At 37.2% G+C, this 23,174-nt stretch overlaps 1 protein-coding gene across 1 annotated transcript in view; it reads right to left on the bottom strand.

Annotated features, from left to right (window-relative positions):
* NRAP (nebulin related anchoring protein) overlaps nucleotides 1–23,174 on the bottom strand; it is a 50,005-nt gene that overhangs the window by 12,850 nt on the left and 13,981 nt on the right. The window contains exons 12-30 of the mRNA XM_051618842.1: nucleotides 22,095–22,199; nucleotides 21,270–21,377; nucleotides 20,471–20,575; nucleotides 18,190–18,288; nucleotides 17,571–17,675; nucleotides 15,880–15,987; nucleotides 14,967–15,068; nucleotides 14,263–14,460; nucleotides 13,940–14,044; nucleotides 11,752–11,850; nucleotides 9,880–9,984; nucleotides 9,330–9,437; nucleotides 8,391–8,702; nucleotides 7,241–7,345; nucleotides 5,354–5,452; nucleotides 3,429–3,533; nucleotides 2,939–3,046; nucleotides 2,078–2,191; nucleotides 497–694 (exon numbers count right to left, since the gene is read on the bottom strand). Of these exons, the coding sequence (XP_051474802.1) occupies nucleotides 497–694; nucleotides 2,078–2,191; nucleotides 2,939–3,046; nucleotides 3,429–3,533; nucleotides 5,354–5,452; nucleotides 7,241–7,345; nucleotides 8,391–8,702; nucleotides 9,330–9,437; nucleotides 9,880–9,984; nucleotides 11,752–11,850; nucleotides 13,940–14,044; nucleotides 14,263–14,460; nucleotides 14,967–15,068; nucleotides 15,880–15,987; nucleotides 17,571–17,675; nucleotides 18,190–18,288; nucleotides 20,471–20,575; nucleotides 21,270–21,377; nucleotides 22,095–22,199 (2,388 nt within the window). The remainder of the gene's footprint in view (nucleotides 1–496; nucleotides 695–2,077; nucleotides 2,192–2,938; nucleotides 3,047–3,428; nucleotides 3,534–5,353; nucleotides 5,453–7,240; nucleotides 7,346–8,390; nucleotides 8,703–9,329; nucleotides 9,438–9,879; nucleotides 9,985–11,751; nucleotides 11,851–13,939; nucleotides 14,045–14,262; nucleotides 14,461–14,966; nucleotides 15,069–15,879; nucleotides 15,988–17,570; nucleotides 17,676–18,189; nucleotides 18,289–20,470; nucleotides 20,576–21,269; nucleotides 21,378–22,094; nucleotides 22,200–23,174) is intronic.

Raw genomic sequence — 23,174 nt, 5'->3', positions numbered from 1 at the left:
TCCAATTAATTTTACTCAAGGTTATGTAGGGAGTTAAACTCATTCTTCTCAGAATATCAATGGTTATGTCTTGGGTCAGAGTTTAAAAGTCTCTTACAAATCAGATGTTTAACAACAGGCATCATGATTGTGAAATTACACATTATTTCACCCAGCTGCAAACCAACTCAAATACCAGTTGGTAAACAGTTTGCATGGTTAGCAAGACCTTAAGAAGGTCACCAACACTACAACCATCTCCACTTGCAAACACATCTCTGCCCAGTCTTCAAAGACTACTTACTATTCTTCATCTCTCAGCATGGTGTGATCACACATGTTGTACAACTGCCTAGTAAGATAAATGTCTCATTCCTGAATGCAATCCAGGGGGAACAGCCATTGTTTATACCTCAGCTGCTGCTCAAACACATACCATCATCTGTCATGATTTGGAACAGAACTATCTTGCATCAGACCCAACAGGGAAATATCCCTGGGATTTCTTTGCAATTACCTCACTCTGCAGTTTGTGCGCATTCTTGGCACAGCGCAGTCTCACATCATCAGTCAAAGAAGTGTACTGGTGCAGCATCTGTCTGTATTCTTGTTCACTGACCAAAGACTGGGCTTTCCTGGCATGTACCAAGTTTATCATATCCAGTGGCAGGTGGAAGTGAGTCTTTGAATCTTCAAAACCTTGCTTATATTTCACCTATCAAATTAAAAGCAGATCACACTGGTATCACAACATGGTAATAAGAATTCTGGTTTTGATCAGAAGAGACATTCTCCATGTTTCTTCCAATTTCCTCTATAAATTATTATTTTTGAAAAGACATTCCCTAACTTAGTTAACTATATTGTGAATGATCAATACTTAGAATATGTGGCAGCCTATTCTTCATCAAAATAGTAGCCACTTACACTATGTCCAGTTAGGCTGACATATTGCATATATTTTTAATTGTTTTTAAAAATGGATGCCTTGAATCTATAAAATTACCAAGCTGGTAAATTAATTCTGAATTCACTGCATTTCTGGAAAGCACAGCAAAAAGGTGAAGCTACAAAAATACACAGTCATATTTATAATAGAATTAGTACAAATCCTCAAAATATTTGTTGGTCTCTATTAATGTGGCCAGTTTCATTTCATAGTTATAAATGCTATTTTTAGTGTTGGATTTTTTTTCTTTTCCTGTCTCTGTCCAGGAAAAGAAAGCCATTGAAATTTTCAAATAACATTTTTACATTACATTTCCCTAACAGATTATGCAAAGTTGAGATGTTCAGGCTGTATATCCAGATCATGAATATCCAGCTACTGATGATCATCAAACTGACTTAGAGTAACCTGACAGGTGGATGAATTCTTGTTGTTACCTGTATGTCTAAGCATAGCATCACACAAGAAAGAATCCCAGGACAACCCCAGTGCTCACTGAAATCAGTCAACACTTGCCCATCTGTACCCACAAACAGGCTCACAATGGATAGTTCTTAGACTATTTATGTGCTTAAAGTCAGAGAAATATTTCACTGCTTTCTGGATCAAGCCACTTTGTTCAAAATGTACTGACCAGTTACAATTCTTACAGACAACGAAGAAATTACATGACTCTTAACAATCCCAAGAGCAAGTGGGAACCATTCCACAACTAAAAAAGTCCATCTTGAAATGAAATAAACTCATTCAACAGTTAGTCCTTCAGGAAAACAGTAAATTGAAAATAATCACTGAATAACTTTGTATCCCTACCAAATTGAATTTACTTCTGTACAAAGAACACTACTAATTCTCAATTAGACCTGCCTCTGCATTATACTTTTACAGAGCAAAGTATTCTGTGCTAGGCAGGAGTGGTATGCAGCAGGGGATTGTGCAAGAATGCACAGTCTTCTTTTATTGTCAAATCAATGTTACTGTAAATAATGTAAAACAGTGGTAAGAACATCATGATTTTATCAAAATATCTGGAAAGTGGGAGAGAAAGCTCTAAGAAGTAAACTAGTCCACAGCTAAGTGGATCTTCCATAAGGAACCAATGTTAGGAAACCAATTCCAAAATGCCCACATCTTCTTTCTCATACTTACATCACTCTGTAGTGATGCTGCGTGGACTGAGTGAGCAATACGAATATCACCATCTAGGCCACGTGAGCCAACCATCTGTCCTTTCATTTTCTGAAATGCCTCCTTATACTTGTGCTAAAAAGGAAACAAGAATAGAAATGTGAACTGAAGTGAAGTACTAGTCAGATTGTTAAAACCTGAATAGAAGGGGGTTCATGTTACAGAAAGAGAGCTATGGACAATAAATTCTGGCTATACTGCATATGATAACAAATCTGAAGGAACCTTAATGGATGCTAGAAGACCTCACCTGTGCAAACATTTTAACATTTTATCCTATTTACAGAGAAACACAAAAAAAGTTAAACCAATGAACACTTAAAAATAGCTTGGGTTAGTTATCTGCTATTACACAGGCGGTGGAAAGCAAGAACTTGGTGTAGGTGCTCAGAATCAACCTCTAATGAACCTCCCTCCATCAGCTCTCTAGCAAAGTCAGAATAACTAGTCTTCTATGATATCTCTACAACCTGTAAACAACACCCGAGACAAACCTTGAAGGGTAGAACTTCCTTAATAAGCTCTTTCTTCCAAAGCTTGCCTATCTAAGAGTGGCTGGCAGCTCCTGAACAATCCCTGTGATTGCCCTGGCACTACAGCAGGTAAGCTTGTCAACTTTGTTGATGGGTGTTTGCTTTCCCAGACCTTCCTTTGCTTAGCTACCAATAACACTTCTCTGAGTCCAAAAGCACAACTAACTAGACCAAGGCCAGATTTCTCCCAGAGGTTGGACATGCTGTTTCCATCAACAGTCAGTCAGCAGAAACAGTCTGGAGTGACTGACATATCCTACTGGACAATATCAGCAGTAAGTTCACATACATCACTTATGATTGCACTCGAAGCCTTTGCTGCCTGGAAGGGAATGGCATCTAGTTTCAGTTGATAGCCACCATCTTTCATATTTCTCCAGGACTCCTTATAGCAAACCTAGGAAATATGGAACAGGAATAAAGCAAAAATTGCTGTTCAGAGGGTTGACACTGCAGCATTATTGATTACCACATTATTTTTACTATATTCTAACAGAAATGGCTAGTGTAAATGAAACTATCAATACACAACAGGAATAATCACAGGACAAATGTCCATTAAAAAGACATATTTGTTTGTTCATTCTTAATCTTTCTAACTTAGGAGAAGCTTGTTAAGAAGTTTCATTTCTTACATAACTTCAGAAATATGCAGACAATAGAATGATCATATACAGGGGAAAGGAAAGAAATTTAGTATAATTTCCCATGTATGAAAAATATCAAAGCACTATCAACTTTTTAACTTTCCTGTAAGATATTAAGGGTCAGATTTATACCTCACTGATATTCATAGCATTTAATTTGGCCTGAAGGATTTCAGGAAGATCTGTTGTTGGTGTATATTGATGCTTTACACTCTCTCCGTGCTCCTTGTACAGCCTCTGCAAATAAGAGATGGATTTCAGTATCAAGAACTCATTACACATTCAATCACCAGTTCAGACAAAAACATTAAAAAAATGTTTAGAGAAAGAAACAGGCACAAAATTGACAGCAGCATTAATCAATACAGGCAATTGTATCAGTCAAAAAGTATTTTAAAAGCCTTGGGAGTCTGATCAGCTAGATCAGTCTGATCAAGGAGACCTATCAGCTAGAATATCCTAGAGAAGAACTCCTTGAATTTTTGAGAGTATAAACCAATGTGTATGAAAATTCAGATATTTGAATATTAATTTGATAAGACTTCCAACATATGGGAAAGGGAGAAGGTAAATAAACAGCATTTATTTAAGAATGTTGCAGGCAAGAGTGACCTACCAACATTTAGAAATCTCACAGAAATCTAAGGAGTTGAAGTTCCCCAAGCACATCTTTCCAAATTGTTCATTTTTATCAGATAAATGTGATGGTAATTATCTGTGCAATTACTCCAAATTTATTTCCAGAGCTAGTTGCAAGGCGGTGCTCAACAATAAAGGGATTTAAAAAATCCTCAGAAGGTGACGGACCCCACTGTAAAACAGGTATCTATGAGGGCTACTCATACCAATCCTTGGAGGAAGAATATAAGGTTGGCCCAGCTAACTTTCAGATACCTGCAGACAGGTAAGAGGAGTTCTATGTAGTTAACTGGAGCTTCCCCTACAATGGCTGTGCAGAGGTCACCTCTTTCATATTATTTTTCTTTCTTAGTTCAGTTCTTTCTTACATTGACACTATCATTTGGAAATGAGTACAGATAGTAACCATTTATTTTGGCCCTAGATTTGACCCACTTGACTTGTCTTTCCCAGCTGATTTGTTTTGTGTGAGGGTTTCAGACCCTCTAGATTAGAATGAACTTCTTCATCTTACCCTGCTGCCACTTTCTTTAGCAAGTAGGCCCACATGCATTGCAGCTCCATAAGGAAAAAAATTAATGAGAACTCCATGTGTGAAGAAGTAGAGCAGCAGACTGTGGCTCAGCAGAACAAAATGACTTACATTTATCCTGCCTGAGATGTAAGCCTTTTGGATCTTATTAATTAAACCAAAGGCATAGACACTATAAGTATTACAATAGCATGTGTTTTACACAAAGTCTTTCATCTTCTTCTTCACTTTAAAAATATCTATTTTCACAATAAAACATCCTCTCATGTTTGAAACTTGTCTTTTTTGAGTGACTTTTGCTTGTTGTTCACTGCTGTATTATCCCAGTTAAGTCTACAATATTTTTAAATTGCTCTTCTATTAAAAATAAACACGTATAAACACCAAACAGCCTCAATTTTTCCCTTTAAGGTTTCCCCTCCTGGATTTCTCTCTCAGCAGGATGACAGCTTGAAATATTTTTTTTCTTCCTTGTCAAGCTGCCTTACATTTTGTTTCCAAAAAATATGAAGAAACTGAAATTTGAAAGATGTGTTCGAAAAAGGGAAAGAACCCCAAATGTGTTCTTCCTCTGCGAACCTGAAAAGGCCAAATGTCTCTAAAGGTCAAAGGCCAGTCTTGCTCCTAAATTTTACTTCGGCCAAAATAATATAATTGGACAAAAACCCTTATTACATGAAAGTCCCATCCATTTCGGTGGGATCTCTAAGATTTCTCATTCCAAATTAGAAACATGTTCTTTGTGAGATGCACCACACCAGAACACAGAAGTTTCCTGGTTCCCAAGGATAATCTCAGAGAAAGAGAGAGAAAGCCAGTGCTTCAATCAGGTCGTTCAAAGAGGATACCACTCTTATAATCATAATGTATATACATTATAACTTACATCCACAGCCTGGTTATAACTAATTCTAGCCTGGATCATCTCAGGAGTGTCTTTAATACTGGTAAACTTCAAAGCATATGGATGCTGACGGTACTTCTTCTGTTGAGCAGAAAAAGATCAAAGCTGTGAATTTTGTGCTGCTCTTTCATGCTATTTGAAAGAGAAAAATCATAGGTTGCTGGAGATTAGAGTGAATTTGTGAACATAATTATTATTCCTCTTTCCTCATCTTTATGTCCTAGGTACTTTCAGCTTAATATTTGTTTCGATTTAACAATAACCTTTTGCCGATTAATATTAAACTATTTCTCCCTAAATATATGGAAAACATATCAAAATCAGATTCTGCCTACCTAAATACTGCAGAGCCCAGGATTTTAAAGTCTTTCAGATTACTTCCAACACAGTATGGCCAATTATACTTTTATTTATAGTTTCATTAAGCAAGAAACTATATACAATTATATTGTGTTAATAATGGCAGCTGTTTAACTTATTGTTTCAGGGTTTAGGTTTCCTCCTAACACCTACAGCAAATCTGTGCAGCCATCAATACTGTGACTAATTGTTATGGCATATCTTCTAGGTATATATTTTCATTCTCCTTACTTGAAAGTACCCATAGTAGCTTCTGAGAGACCTTGTTACATAGATATGAATAAGATGAAGGCTCTTTGACGGCAAAATGGCACTTCTTCTATATGGCCAGGTGGGCAAAAGCTTCCCTTCCACCATGAGTTGTCCCATACTCATTCACTACACTTATCTCTTTTTTAAATACTGTGTACTAAATTTTCATTGTTTGTGATGAACTCCCAAGTCAATAAGCATGTACATGGCTCTTCTGAAAATTGTTTGTATATCCATGATTGAGTCTAAATGCATGCCATTCTCCTTTAAATTGAGCTGTGATCCACAGAAGTTTATTTAAAGTAACATCTTGATTCTTTGGGGACTCAAAACAGTGACATTAACTCTTTTAAGATATTACAAGCTTATGAGCAATCTTTTGGTTTCAGTAAGGAATCCCTTAAAAATGTGCAATCTCACTAAGTTTAAGTGGGGACAAAAGTGTCCTGATCAGCTGTAGAGAGAAATAAGACTTGACAAGAAAATCTTTACATAAAGTTCCTAGAAATTATATTCTGGCAATTGCCACTGTGTGTATGTAGGGGAGGGGGCTCATAGCCACATAAAATTAGCATTCACAAAAAGGCCGACATGAGCAACATAGGTCGAATTTCTGCTTCGCAGTTTTCACCACTATAGCATCAAAATGGTACAATTACACAGGCCCACAGTTACTATTCCAGCCAGCACTGCTGCACTTTTACCATTTCCACCAGAACCTCATTGAAGGCTTCATGGGACTGGCACAAACAATTCTAGAGTTTGCCATTTCCTGTAAATGATGTTGGTTATGGGGAGAAATAAGGATCAAAACTACTTGGGCCAATAGATAGCTACAGACAGAGATATGGATTTCAATAGCTAACATGACTGTATATGAAAAAGGAACAAGAAGGAACGTGTATCTGTTAGAAAAGAAGGTTCTGGGTCCAATGACTTCATCTTTTCACCCTCTCTCCTGTTTTGGTTCATTAAAAAGGTAGGCTAGTGCGTAGCAATTGAGCACTGTTTGATTGCCATTATTATTCATAATATCATTTGTCACCTACTTTGTTTTTGCAAAGGCTATATGGACTCCTACTGGTGTGTGTTTGGTATCTGGTTTCCCTCTAATTACCAGTCCTATCCCTGGTTTTGAGGGCTTTCATGTGATCTGCCTTTTTCTTTCCCCTTTGAGTGGAAATTATTTTAATTTTATACAGACATTTTGCACACATTATGCAGCAAATTCTGTTACATGCTGTCATGAAATCTCACCTCACTAATGAGTTCTCCTGCCTTCTTAGCCTGCTCCACATTTAATGACCCAGTGGCTATCCATCCAGCTCCTTTCATCCAGTTCAAATCTGCTCTGTATCGGTTCTGACAAAGAAAAGAAAAGAAAAAAAAAGGTCCTATTGTTTGTGTTCATACATTTAAAATGCCATTAAAGGCTTCAGTCATCTCAGGAAAAACAGCCAAGTCAAATTAGTGCCAGCTTTTGGTTTAGTTACTATTGCACAGTTGCAAGAAAATAAAAATTAAAAAACATAGGGAATGGAAATAGAAGCATCAGGACTGACCAGCACTTGTGCAATTTGCTTTGGAGGTCATTTTTAGAAGTGGTCTGCACTTTACTGTCATTTGTAAGTTTTACTCTAATGTGACAAAAATGTGAGTTTTATTGTACGTTGTACACTGTTTTAAAGATCATTAATGATTTGCAATTACGAGAAAATTATATTCAGCATTTCCCAACCCCTGTGCTTTTGTTGTACTGGAGGGAAAGGTCGTTTTTTTCCAGGTGTCTCAAAGGAGGAAGAGTATAAGAGCACTTCTCACTTTCCTCACAAAATCTTTCCTGCCAACAGCCTACTGAATTCCAAAAGCTTATCCAAGCAGTACAGCTGGGTTACTCAAAGAAGCCAAAAGGGTTTCAGCACCTATACATCAACAAGACCTGTGCACATATCTATCTTAGTCTCCCTGAAAAGTTCTGACTTAAAAACTCAGAATGGAAAGTCGGATTTACAGTAACCATATACAGTACCACACGGTTAATCTCATGGTTACAGCTGAGCTTGTGGTCTCCATAAGGAATTTTATCACCAATTTTATCACTATAAATTATTTAACTTCCCTGTACGTTAGGTAAAAAATAATTGTGTATCATATACGAACCCTAGTGTTTTATTAACATTTGAAGTAGGCCTTGAAGAACCATGCTCATAAACAGGATCATAACTCCCCTCAAAAACACTGCACACCTTAAATATATCTCTTGAGCAAGTAAATAGTTAATATTTCCTGGTTTAATAGTTAAAAAATTAGGTGCGTAAAAAAGCATAAATGCCTGAGGAAACTCAGCCGAAAGTGTCCGCAGGGGTAGAATGAAAGGGCATTGCAATACGTGAAGGTCTAGACTTACATCACTTTGCAATCCATACGCCCACTTGGCCCATGCCACTTTCATGTCAGTAGGCAGGGCTGTGTAGTTATGCAGAGCTGTCTTGTACCCTCTATCCGTGGCCAAATTCTGAGCCCTTTTCGCATGGACAAGGTTAACCATATCCATGGAGACCTGGAACTGATTCTTTGTGTCCTCAAATGCCTTCTTGTACTCAAGATCACTCTGTAGCTTGGACATTTGGAGGGAATGAGCCATCTGCGAATCTTCCTCCACAGCCTTTACTCCAATGAGTTTACCCTTCATCTTCTCATAACCTTCCTTGTATTTAATCTGTGGAAAAAACCAAACAGACCATAAGTAAATTATCTAAGCTGCCAAAATGACAGCTCTGCTAGTAGTAAAGCAATGGTCAATGGTCTATCAGTGTCAAGACATGCTTGGTCCTTGATACAGGCAAAAAAAAAAAAGTCCATTTGCAAGGAAGAACTGGAATGCCTTAGAAATTCATGTTTATAAAGAATAAAGCCTTCCTCAATAATAATATGTTCATAGAAAGGTGTAAGAAACCTTTTCTTTTTGGTTGTCTGCAGGAAAAACAACATTCTTTAAGCACTGATGTTCTTTCAGCAATTTTCTGGTCAGGCATAGATGTATAAAGCTACAATATTTCACAAATTTCCACTTCATTTTGAGTTCTAAAATTCAGCCTTGGGTCAAAATGAGAAAAGAAAAACACAGTCAGGACGTGAGGAAAAACTCTGAAGTGCTCAGAGCAAACCTCCTGACTAATTACAGAATGCCAGTCACTCAGATAACTCCTCTATTGCTCCTCAGCATGAATGAGGTGAAGGTGGCTCAGGGCACTGAGACATACGTGACATATCCTCAACACTCTGGTAGCAACCTGGACTGTCAGCTGTTACAAGAATGAAGAAGGCTGATGGAGTCCATACTTACATCACTTGCCAGATCCCTCTTTGCCTTAGCTGTCAAGAATGACAAAGCATCCAGACGAAGCACAAATCCTTTTTCCTTCTGCTTCTCCCAGCTACTCTTGTAGAGTTTCTAAAGAGATTACAATAACAAAGTCTCTTTATAATTATCAATATATTCTATTTGTCTTAAAGCCACAGTGAAAGCTCTCAAGTAACATCAAACCAGAGTACACTCCATGGCCAGCAACCACATGTCTAAGGATCAGATCCTGGTGTCTCTGCTTACATACTGTAACCTCCTTATCTCACTGGTTCCAGTGAAACTGTCAATATTCACTCATCTGGAAAATACACAGCTTCAAACTCTAAAAGTTACAAGTCTTCAGAACAGCGGATGTAACTGATATTTAATTAAGAGCAAGTAGTTAAATTTAGACATAAATTTTTTTACATCTAGAACATTTGGACCTTCTCAGAGAAGGAACCCATCTTTTACCTACAAAACAAGCATTTCAACAGCAGCTGTAACTATTCAAAGGAGTGAGAGAATCCAGATCTGTCTCACGCAGTACCTCACTGATATTGGCAGCATTTGCTTTGGCCAGTAAGAAGACAGGATCATCTTTGCTGATGGTGTACTGGTGAAGGAACTGCTCTTTTCCTGACCTGTAGGCAACCTGTCCACAAAAAGCAAAGCATGGTTGACAAGCCGTAGTCCACGATTAATGTTAAAGGAATACTGGTCAAAACACTCCAAATATTCAATAATTTGTTAGGGTTAATTTATTTGGTGAGCTAGTCTTTAGCATCATGCCTTTTTTTTATATAAGCTGACCAACAGAGTCAGGTTGACCAAATTACTCATGGTTAAATTTCAGGGAAGCATTGAAACAAGACACATATCAGGATACTTCAATTCTCTTTCCTAAAGTTTGTTACTCATCTGGCTATAAAGCTGACATTAATTCCTACTCAGTACAAAATGTATGCAAGAATATATTTAATCCAATATTAAACTGCAGCCACTTTCTAGGCAGAATTCAGGTCTTTAATAGGACACAAAAAACAGTGAGTTTTAGGCATGAAATGAAGAAAACTAAGCAAGTGAATCTGCAGAGAAAATTTGTGACCTAAATGTAATTGCTGACATAATACTCCAGTGAGAACTAATGTTCCAACTTTAAATTAAAATATCAAGGACCTTTTATGATCCAATAGCAAGCACCTCCATTCTATATCCCAGGGCAATGTCTACACATCCCATTGCACAAAGTGTTACATTTCTTACATATCACAGAAAAAGGAAAATAAAATGTCTCTACTATAAAGCTCTAAATCCATGGTTACTGTTCTCACTTCAACACACACAGAGAAAGGCAACATTGTCCAATACATAGGAGATGAATCATGGGAGTCAGGAGTTCATGTTCTCCTCTAATTCAATCTGGTGTCATCTTTAAGACACGCAACAGTCATCCAAGTAAGAGGCAGGTTTTTATTGACAAAGAGGAATAAAAAAGGAAACACAGTAGTTGCCTGAACCAGATCAATCAAGAAGCAATAATGCTTCATTCACTTAAGTGAGAAGCTGATACTATCTCTAGTTCAAGGCACAACACATGAAAAGTAATTTAAGAAAGCTTGGCAACTAACTATTGTTTCAAAATCAGTTGGCCAGCAATTTTAACAGCATTCTTCTTTTGGAAATTTAAAAGTGAGTTGCTGTCAGCTAAGTCCTGCCAAGGAGTTCTGAAAGATCCTACGCCAGGGTAACTCAGTCTGAAGGAAGAACAGGAAGTATTCTGATGGCACCCAGTTTTAGAAAATATGCCTATTTTATCATTTTAATACAAGCTCCTTAACAGAAACAGCTAAAGAATGTGGTCTAACAAGTCAGATACAGCTCAGTGGAGAGAAAGAGGGAACCTGGGTTGGATGTATCTATGTTTCTACACTAATGTCTACCTTGCTTGAAAGCACTGACTGAGAATCAACTGGGAAGACTGTTTTCCCTCCATCTTGCTTCCTCACTTTACTACCTCATGGACCACCGATTTTCATGCGGATGACAATAATGCTTCAGGGATACTCAGTATCTTCTCGTGAACACACTTCAGCCATCCTTGAATCCAGCTTGCACCACCCACAAGTTTGTCTTTGACTGTCTTGCAAAGGCATCTCTCTCTCTCTCTCTCCTTCCCTCAAGTTTGATACAATTTCTGAGGAATCTCAGATTTGATTTTTGTTAGTCTAGTTCAGATAATTCAGCCAGATAATTCATCAAATAAAAAATAAATCCCCTTAGAAAGACATCTCAAGAAATTTCATATATATTGAAAGATTTCATTACTAGGTTCTTCCACCACCACCTCAACATCAGTATCTCAGGAATGACATTATTGAGTAAGCTACTTGCAAAGAAACAAATTCAGTCAAGGACTCACATCACTTTGCAGTTCCTGGCTTTTCTTGGCATGCTTGATCTGAGAACTGTCAGCCACACTGGTGAACTTCAGAGCATCAGCCTTCTGTCTGTACTTTTTCTACATCAAATTAAAGCAGGTTACACAAAAGTTTCTACAATAATTACATTCCCCCCAGAATATAGTGCTTTCAAAAAGCATGAGCATAGAGCCAAAATTACCATGTAAATTCCCAAGACAGTTTTAGCATAGCTATCAACAAAATAAGCTTCCAAATACTACTAGTATTTTCTGCTGGGAGGATCCCAATCTGGAGGAGGGTAGGACAAATGGATGCCACATGCATTGTTGCTGACACTGCAGGCATGGATACTCTTCGGTGCCAAAGTTACATATCTTGTATCTATTTGGTACAAGTTACATATCTTACAAGATCCAGGTTTCACACCAACCAATGAGTGCCCTTCACAACCTGGGTATGACTTAAGTCAAGGCCCAAGAGAGCTCATGAGCTACACAGTCAATATTCCTATTTCATTTTCTTACATGAGACTTCTCAAGCATATATACATATTGCTCAAATCACGGAACATGTTATTGAGATGTTTGTGCATTATCAAGATATTTCTAAACTATTAAATTAGAACAGCCAATTTCAGTGTCCTACAAGTGACAAATTCAAAATCTTCTCCCCCGTCACCCAGTTCATTTCAAAGCAGAGCTCAGCATAAAAAACTGCAATCAAGCCTTCCTGGGAGCAACAGCTGTGAGAGCCTTCCACAGGGCTCAAGTCTTGGATGTGTATCACTTATTTAAGGGCAATCCAAGCATCATCTTCTATCTTTGAGACAGTACAAAGAAATGCAGTACTCTACTTCAAGACTACAGTATGACAGAGGAGACCAAGCAAACACTTCCTGTATACTCAAGTCAAATTCTTATTCTAAAAGTTCAGCCATGAAGTGGGGCATTCCACCCAGGAAGGGAGTAAATGCATTTTTTCATTATCTAGCACATCAGAAGAGAAATCCTTCTGTTTGAACTGATGGGTGAACAGATCATTTTACACTGTGTCTCTGCTAGTGGAACACAAAACAGAAGTTAAACAAGCATGCAGCACTTCAAAGAGGTGTTCATCACTTTATTTTAGGAACCTGGAAGGGAGGGAGGCAGATTAGAAATGGCATGTTTTGTCACGTTGCATGGAACACAATGTAGTGACATTCTGCAAAGACATGACAAAATGCCAGGCTCAGAATGGCAATAGAGATGTCTCAAATAATATTCACCAGTCTCCAGTACAAGCCACTGTCAGCCATCTCTTGGCCTTACACAGCACAGAAATGAAAAGGCAGATCATTATGGACTAAATATTCGTGAAAGTGATTATTACTACAGCATACCAGAGCAGCAGATGTCAGTCTGTCCCTAGCAAGACATTGGATCTGTCAGTAGATGCTCTTCTTTTGTTTGTAAGATGTACTTTTTCCCCTTGCAGGAGCAGTGATTGGGTGTCAGAGACCCAAGATGTCAGAGAGTGTGATCTCCTGTAACTAGCTGGCTTCTGTTCCTTCCTCCAGCACTAAATGGGATTTTACCCATTTTGACAAACTTACCCTTATTTCTTCTTTTATCTGTCCTGTAGTTTTCCAGGCACTAGTGAGACAACTCAACCATAGCTAAGCAGCTGAGGAAGTGTACTTCCATATGTTAATGGCAGTGTGGAACCATGAATGAATTAAGGGAAAGCAATGAAAAGTAGCACAAGCTGAAGTTGCCAGTAAAGTCACAGCCCTTATGTGCCAAGGAGAAGGAAATTTCCAAACATGGCTAACAAACATCTTGTTTTACAGCACTGCTCCTTAAAACTCTATGAACTTCACGTAGCATGCACCACAGGAATTTCCAGTTCCTTTCAGTGCTACTTTGCAAAACGAGCAGGTGAATGAAAAGAGGCGGAAGCACAATTGTAGGGACTTCTGCTTCACAAACTTGACAGAAATCAATAATTGTATAAAGGTTAAAACTAGATATTCCTATTAATCCAGGATTTCCCTAATTGTATAATACCTAAACTGTAACCATCGGGTCTTCCATTTCTCAGATTTTCTGCATTAGGAATTCCTTCCTTATTCCACACAATGTAGTGGAATAAGTGTGCATAAGCCTTTGAACAAACAACAGACAGAAGCCCGAGCACTTTGCTTACCTCACTGACTAAATCTCCTGCCTTTTTGGCTTGTTGTATATGAAGACTTCCTTCTGTGATACAGCCAGCTCCTTTCATCCACATCAAATCTGTCCTATATTGAAGCTGTAGAGGAAAATGACATTTATGGGCATGGGGAACACACGTGCAATATTTGCATGTGAACATGCACACACTTTCCAGTTTCGAAGACATTTTAAAAAGTCATTGTGCAAATCAAACAGCATTCATATGAAATGAAAAGAAATGTCAAACGGAAAAAAAATCTATAAATGTTCATACTGCTTGGAACAGTTAATCTGAGTATGTATATATCATCTTACATCACTCTGAAGACCATAGGCCTTCTTTGCCCATTTGGTCTTCATGTCTTCTGGAACCATCGTGTATTCATGGAGTCTCTTTCTATAATCTAGGTCACTAGCAAGTGCCTGGGCCTTCTTAGCATGTCTCAGGTTTACCATATCCATAGGCAGATGGAAATGGGTCTTACTCTTCTCAAAATCTTTTTTGTAGGCAATCTAGAAATAGAAATAATTAAAATAAGTTGTCTGTATCAGCATATTGCAAAGCTGCAAGTACCTTCAATCTCCACTCTTGTTTGGGCCCTTTTGCAGATTAGGCAAAAAACACATGTAGAAATCACTTCCTATGAGGGCTGAACAAAACTGATGGGAGGCTGATTTTTGCAGATTCTAGAGACATCTCAATTACAGTACCTCTTACTTTTAAACTTCGTTTTATGTGTTTGCAAGTTTTATACAGAAGTGTTTATGTTGAGGTTTTAGTAGGATGTCATCCTCCTGCCCCGAAATAAGGACATCATCAATGCAAGATGCTCTGTGAGAACAAAAGTATTGTGCAATCATTGCAAATTAACAGACCGAGGAAGGAAACCGTTGTTTTTGTTAAATGCTTCCAAGAATTTCTTCCAGTGAATGCAGTAGAAGTAGTAGATCACATAGTGCTGCTGAAAGACTAATAATGATGAAAAATACCTTACGAGTAAGAGAGATAAGTAATTTACCTCACTACTCATCTTGGCCACCTGCAGAGAGTGCAAAAGTCTTGAATCTTTGGTTCCAATTGCTTTTCCTTTTGTTTTTTCGTATTCTTCTTTATATTTAATCTGTGAAAAAATAGTCAAGAATATTTCCAACTACCCAAGAGATAAGAAATGTTTTGCACTGGTGATTTGGATGGTCAAAATTTAAAAGTCTGATTCTCACTTTGTCACTTCAGATTTCCCAGATTTTCTCAGAAATTCCCAAAGGTGCAAGTTTGGTTTCATTTATGTTGTCTTTAACCTCATTCTTTAAGGCTCACTCCTCTGAGGTGGATTTGCTTATAAACTTAGTTTAATGGTTAGCTAAATTACCTGGCTTTTAAAGGAAAAGATAAGAAGTCACTCACGCAAAAACAAAGTAAGGAATTCCAGATTTGATTTTTCTAATGAGGTAGGATTTTGGAATCACTATAATTGCTGAACACTTTACAGCTGCAGGAAAAGTTTCTTCCTTTTCTGCCTCCCATAGTTTAAGAATAATGGGATAAGTCTTTTTAAAAGACTTTGGTTTTTTTTTTTTTTTTTTTTAATATATGTGTTTATATTCAAGAAGCAGACTAAAGAAATATGCATTCTCTTTGCATTTTTGAGGCTATAAACATTTTAAAACACTGAACTTTACTGTGGGAGGATTGAGCCATTGTTATTTTGCAAATTTTGCTTCCTTCTGTACATTTGTATTTTTAAAAAAACAGTTTTCAGATTGTGAAATTTCATAGCAGAGCCTGAGAAAGTTTCTAACTCTTCATCAGCCATGGAGAAAGATGAACAGCCAAATGCAGGACTTCAAAATCCAGATGAAGTGATCTAAGCTTTTTTTTTATATAAGCAACTTATATAAAGAACAATTCCTAGGTAATTAAATATAACATACATCACTGGCAAGATCCCTTGAAGCTTTGGCAGCAAGTAAAGGCAGAGAGTCAAGTTTCATTTCAAAGCCCTGGCCCTTACTCTTCTCCCAGCCTTCTTTGTACTTAATCTGAGAAAGGAAAAACAGCAACATGTCACTAACACATACACCCACAAGATCTTAAAATGAACTCGACAACAACTAGGAGTAAAACAGAAGTATAAATATGCTCAATTAAACCTTCATTATCATTTTGAGCTAATTTATTGGCCAGGATTGATTAAATAATTTTATTCTTGGAGTTTACAGGCACTTTAAATCTCAGAACACACACCAATAGCTTTCAATTTTAAACAGGCATGAGGGGGGAACAGTTTTTCAAAAGTGCCTGTGGTTTCGTCTACATACGCAAATACTGTAGATCAATAGGAGCTGATCTATAGGGCAGAACAGCTGGTGCTCAGAATAAGACATCACAATACTCATTTCAGAATTTTTCTTCCCCCCCGCCAAACTAGAGCTAGTCAGGTCCCATGCACTGAATGTCTATTTGTAGCTGCAGTCCTTTGTGTGAGCTGCTGGAAAGCATCTTTCAGTTTGGCTTCATTCAAAAGGAATCCAGCTCATGTGCTCTCAGACCACCCCACAATGTGAAGCAAAGCTCAGTGAAGCAACCCTTATGATCAGATTTGCTTCAAAAGCACACTCATGAGCCACACTATATCACAAACCTAGATGAAATGCATGAGAATCACATGTTTAACCTCTGAAAGTTAATGGAAGTTAAAGTACTAGTTGTTTAAGCTCTTTTTCAAGGTTCCACTTGAAATCCTGTTAGAGCAGGATCAAGTATGCTTTTATGCATACTATGAATGCACCTAATGAAGTATCCAGGAAGCTCTGATTTCTGGATTTGGCTTTTCCTATGTTAGAATTTTACTAGTAGCTAACAATGAGCATACATCCCAACACATTATAGGCACAAAAAGTGTTGCCCCGTAACACTCCACCAACGCAACTCAAATAAAACTTAGGGAAAGAACACAAGATATGAATTAGCCAGGAAAAACTTGCAGCAATGCCAACTCAAAAGCATGAAAAATTATGAAACCAGCTCAAAAATAAGAGGCACACCAGTAATAAGTCTGGAGCTTTTTTCTGGTTTTGCATTTATTTGTCTAGATGGAGTTTTTCCCTCCAAAACTATCTAGAACAATGGAAGCCTGAAAAATAGTTTTAAAATTAAATTTATATGAAACTTCTCCTTCAAATACTTGATTTTAACACCCTGGTCTCTCAGTAAATCACTACATACTGTCACAAACTATGAAGGGCAGCAACAGTGGGCTTGATCCAAGTTCACTGAAGTCACTGTTTCTTTTCATTAACTTCAGTGGGCTTTGGGTTATTAGAAGTGTGCAACTGTTCATTCTTTATGCAAATATCACCTCAGAAGCAGTTCATTTCGTGAAGTGAATGTTGTTTTACTAAACAAATTCAAATTATCTGAAAAGGTCTTGAAAAAATAGTTCAGCAGTTTCACTCTACTTAAGAGTGTACCCCTTTCTTTTCTGGTTACCATACCTTGTGCTGCTTAGTAAATAACAATAACAAACACTACATGCTTTCAGAAACACTGCCACCATCTTCATATTCACTTCTGTCTATTAATGGCATAATGAAAACCAATATTTCCACATCACTTGGCTTACCTCACTGTATAGTTCAGCATTGGCTTTTGCCTTGACAAACTGAGGTACATCCTGAGGGAGAGTGTAATTTGTTTTTGTCTTCTCGTACTGGGCTCGGTAGTTCAACTGTCATATATTGAAAAAGTCAACAACAAACTTGGTTATTTTCAACTCATTAAAAATATGAACATTACACTGATGGGCTGCTGTTGAATTTTGGGCTATTAGTGCCATACGTTATAGATACACTCACAGGTATGGCTGACACAGATAGGAGGGCAAGAAGACAATAATAACTTCTACCCAGGTACTAGGAAGTAGAATAATTATTCTATAAATAGACTAGTTACTGATTGTCTAAAAGTAGAAAATATCTGATTAAAAAAGCATGCATTAATAAACACACAGAGGATAAGTCCCTAAAAAAGGACACTAAAACAATTCATAAAAACAGAATCAATATCTACTAGTATGTTTGCACAGTTTTAGAGGTGATTTCATTCAGTTTGTGTTCTTGCTTTGGTTTTACATCTGCTGATGAACTATCAATAATCAAAACAGTTAAGTGCTGCCAATGTCATGAAATACAATGACCTCATAATTCCAATAAACGATAATGGTTAATGATGACAAAACTTACATCACTGAGCTGCTGTGCATTTATTTTGGCTTGAGCAATTTGTGGAGTGCTGGCAACAGAGCTGTACTTCAGTTTGTCTATGCTTTGCCTGTAGTTTACCTAATTTAAAACAAAGTAATAGTAATTTAAAAAAAAAAAGATTTAATAATGGAAGAAATGTGTAGACTGGAAAATGACATCTTGTGGAGATAAAATTTTGTTAACTAATACTCTCAATAAATAATAACTTAAACATTATTCAATCGAGATGTGGAAAAATGCCAGGATCTCTTGGGTTAGATTTGTGTTAAGGCTCTGAAAACTTCCTAGTCTAAGATCAGAGTTTTTATTCCACTTTGAAAATGAACTTCACCCCTTCCTCTCAAGAACCACAAATTCTAAAAAAAAGATGCAGTTTCAGCTAGTTCCCAAAGTTCCTATCAAACTGATATTCTTACCCATCACTCAGACTATTCTTATCTTTTTCAGACTATCTCTATAAAAGAACATTGTAGCTATCAGTTAAGAGGTAGAGCAAATTGACCCTCTTACACTTTGTGTTTATTGAGTTTTAATGTAATAATTAATCACAGAATTTCCCTGTGTGGTAAGAGTTTTGTGAGGATGATGAGAGAAGAAATATATATGTATTTACTGTACCAAAAAGTAACTTCTATGTCGATAACCGATAGGATTGGAGCCCACTAAATTTCTAACATATTAAGGTGTCAGCAGGGATAATAAGTTATAAAATAAATACCTCAAATCCTCAAATTATGCAAGATAAAAAATGATGGAGAAGCTTTCTTTCAAACCTGTTGCTGCCAAAGGATTTAGTGCTACACTGAAGAACATATTTATTATTCTCTGTAGGCCTTAATTAACATTAACTGTAGTTATTCACCACTTTGCAAACACTACAAATCCCATTGCTAAAACTAGTTTCTTAAGAAGTCTTTTTTCAAGTGAAGTAGAGGATATTTCTGAAGACTTTGAGCTGCTGAAACCATTTTAATGTGAACATTCGTATCTCATGTATCCCCACATAAACTTCCTTCCTTCTGTCATAAGGATGAAAAGTAGGTAAAAAGGTCTGAACTATCTCAAGTAACTCTTTAAGAGTTCAGCAGTAGGCAGGTGAGCCTGGGACTGTTTCACACTACCAGATGATGATCATGAATAGTGCAACTGAGTCTCTGAGGCCAACTGATTTACATGCTCCACAACCAGGTGCTGACTATGAATTGTAGAGCCATGGCTAGTGCTGAATTGGTAAGTGGGTAGAACTAGTATGCACATTTTGGACAGGAACTCATGCTTATTTGAACTCTTTCAGAATATACTGTCTCATACACTAAGCAATCTGCTAACTACTTTTTTTTAAGCTTTTTCAAAGACAAATCTGAAATTACTGTTCAAGGGGCATTAGTACATCTTCAGTTGAAGTATATCAAGTACGTTCTTAAAATCATCTGGGTTCTCAATTTTACCTCATCATGATACCATCTTTTTCTTGAAAGAGGTATTTAGTCCCAGATATATCTCATAAAATGTTAATGATCTCTCTAAGGCATCTTGCCCTTGGTTTCTTACTATTTCAATGGAAAGACAGGTTATAAACACCTTAGGAAGTCAGAAATGCTTTGCAGAGGTGCTGTTCTCTTACTGTCAAATTTATAAGTAATGCCTGGTGACTGTGCTCCAACTAGGCACAGGCTAAGTTCTCAATGGTAAAGACCAATCAAGCCTTTAATGCCTTTGAGAGGTGAAAGTATGGTATCCTTTATAGTCTGATGTTCTCTGTTTATCTGTAGAGCACATATAACCACAGTAGTACACGAGTTTATTCACATTGTTCCATCAGTAACTCAACCTCAAGCACAGAGGGTACCTTTCTTGCACAGACCACAGGTATAAGGAAGTTTACGTGACCAAAGCTCCCTTTCAGAGGAGAACACCTATCTTGAGGGAATTCACAAAGGATGAGAAGCCTCTTTAAGTCTCCCTGCCCTTTAAGTGCTTGATGCTGCTGTTGAAGCAGCCCAGAATGGTGAGAAGTTTTTAAACACAGAGTAGGGATAGGGCAGAAGTGCTGATCTGAAGCCAATGACAGGAGGTTGCAGCACTTTCTATTGTTCTGAGCCCTCTTAACTCCCTGCATTTTTTTGCCATAATCTTGTTATCACCAACTGTTTGCTCCAATGATTAAATCATTATTTGAAACATGCAATCTATCACAATCCTCCTACAGAGAGAAGATGAGCCATGCAACTCACAGAAAAAAAATCATAACATTATTTACATCTTTCAAAGGGACCAACTTCCTTGTCGTTTGATACGAAGGAGTGAGAGTAGCTGGGTAATTGTAGTCAACACCATCATGTTTGTAATCAGATTTATAGGCTATCTGAAACACAAGGAGAGAAAAAAAAAAAATCATTTTTTTTAAGCTGTCATTTGTTGGAATAATTATCAGTCAAGAGGAAAGGAGAAACAATAATATTAATATTAAATTCAGGAAACAAAGTAAGTTCAATGTCATGAGTGACAAAGAAAATGAAATGATTTGCATAGTTTAGCCACTAATTGATTCTTTTTCAGCTCCTCAATTAATCCAATGCCAACAGTGGGAGCATTAACTTAACTTCCACCTGTGACACATCTCTTTTATCTTTCTGCTTAGTTCTCAAGCTTCTTACAGATTTGTAAATAATGTACTTGAAGGAATAGTATGTATCAAAATAGCTTCTTGACTAACCCAGTAAATTAAATTGGAATCCAGAAATCTTCATTAAAGACTGTTTTTTCAGCAAAGGTCTGACCCTGGGGGTAGTGGCAAGCAACCTTCAGCATCCTACTGATGTCAGATAAAACTGAAGGAGCTCAGTATGTTGCCAGATCACTGAATTTGCTTATTTTAGCTTCCACACAGTGAGCAATAAGTCAGTACAAAAGGGTTTCCAGAATTTCCCCTCTTCTCAACAAATCTATCCTTCAGATCCCCAGTGCAGGATGATCTAAAGTTTTCTATCAACTTAGCTTTGGAAAAACTTAAGGACAAGAAAGTAACAGCCATAGAAGTGTAATTTAAAAACACTTACATTGCTTGCCAAGCTGCCAACTTTCATGGCATGTAGCATTCGCTTGTCCATACCCACACCTACATAGTGACCTTTCATCTGGTTCTGGTAGGTTTCTTTGTATTTCAGCTGTACAAAGAAAAGCAAAAATAATATGAGAAAATATATTCAGTTTCTCTGTGAGTTTTCATATGTTAAAGCAGTGAGACAAATTATTACAGATGTAGTCTACCTGTTCCACAGGATTACAGAAACTCATGGGTCCACAATAACCTCGGTATTACAAAAAAAAAAAACAAACAAACTAAGACCCATTGATAATTTTCTATTTTAAAAGATGTCATTTACATAATTTTCAGACCACCTGGATTCCACATAAAGGAGATACTTCCATATTCTTTTGCTGCATATTTTCATCAGAAATAAACATTAAAATTGAATTGCAAGGAAGCATTATTTGTACATTAAAAAATGAACACATAATCATCTAACAGAACTAGGCTGTTTTAGTACAGCTTTCACCAAGAAGATAAATTAACCACACTACCATCTCATCTGCGTGGCAAAAGATTTACTCGTGGATCTTAGAACGTGATAACAAGCAGTATAAAGCAAAATTATACTTCAGTATCATGATACAAAGGTACCATTATTAGTATTGATTGCTTTCCTGCAGTAAACACGTTCCTCTCTGACAGGATAAGTGCTGGTGCTGTACTGACATGGATTAAAATCAGTTACAATTAAATTCCCAGCACAAGCTTATCTGGAGCACACACACAGATCAGCTGCCATTCCAGCAGCTACCAGGTTAAGCAAGCCACACACAAGGTACTGTAAACTTACATCACTGGTGAACTTTGAGATCTTGCTCACATTCCTGAATTGTGGAGTATCACAGTAGTTCATGCTGTAGCCTCTGTTGTTTTCGAGATCCTTCTTATACTCCACCTTAGAGAGAAAATGCAAGAGAGAAAGATATAGTAAAACCTTAACTTGTTCAGCTAAGTTCCTCCACACACTTTTTACTAGCCAGATCCACTGTTCAGAGAATTTGATACATGGGTTTCATCACATGGCATATGATGAAAATTAATAAGAAGATGATTTTCATATACTCAGTTCTTGGTTTACAAGCAAAATAAATGCAATCAATTTCATCCATCTGGACCTCAGCAAAGTGTATGAGAGAGCTATTTAAAAAACCAGGGATCTGCAAAGGTGTTTTATACTGATTGTGAAGCAAGTAGAAGCAGAAAAAGCAATGAGTGTTTTTAACAGGAAGAGCTGTATATGGGTAAGCTCACCAGCAGAATTCTTCATAGTAAGCTTAAATACAGAACTGCTTTAATATTTTAATTAGGTACCTGTGCTTTGAGGGAGGAAAATTGGGGGGTGATATTAAAAGGGGTAATAGAAATGGGAATAAATTCAACAATGCAAAGGTTAACATACACAGGGAGTAGTCATAAGAACTTCGGCTACAAGAGCTCATCACTTGGAAAGGCAAAGAAAGAGAAACCTGCTTATAGGTAGACTGACCACTGAAAGATGGCAAGAGGACAAAGTAACACAGCCATGAAAAAGGCAAATGCAGCCCGAGGCAGGAGCAAAAGGAGACATTTGAGAAGGCACTGGGAAGCACGTGTGCTATGTACCAGGTTCCAGCACAATCTCATCCAGAACTTACGTACTTTTACAGTCACTTCTGTTTAAGGAACATGCACTCAGCCTGTAACAGCTGCAGTGAAACACAGAGTGATGAGAAGATTTGGGCTTGCTTAATATAGGAAAACAAAGGTAGAGAGAAGAAAATTGTATCAATTTGTAAACATCTTGGAACGGTAATCTTGCAGGGAGAAAAACTTTTTAAACTAAAGGGCAATGTTGGCACAAAATACAATAGTAATAAAATAGACAGGAATA

Source organism: Apus apus, chromosome 4 (genome assembly GCF_020740795.1).
Source record: "Apus apus isolate bApuApu2 chromosome 4, bApuApu2.pri.cur, whole genome shotgun sequence".
Classification (NCBI taxonomy): Eukaryota; Metazoa; Chordata; class Aves; order Apodiformes; family Apodidae; genus Apus; species Apus apus.
This window is presented reverse-complemented; position numbering and strand designations above follow the sequence as displayed.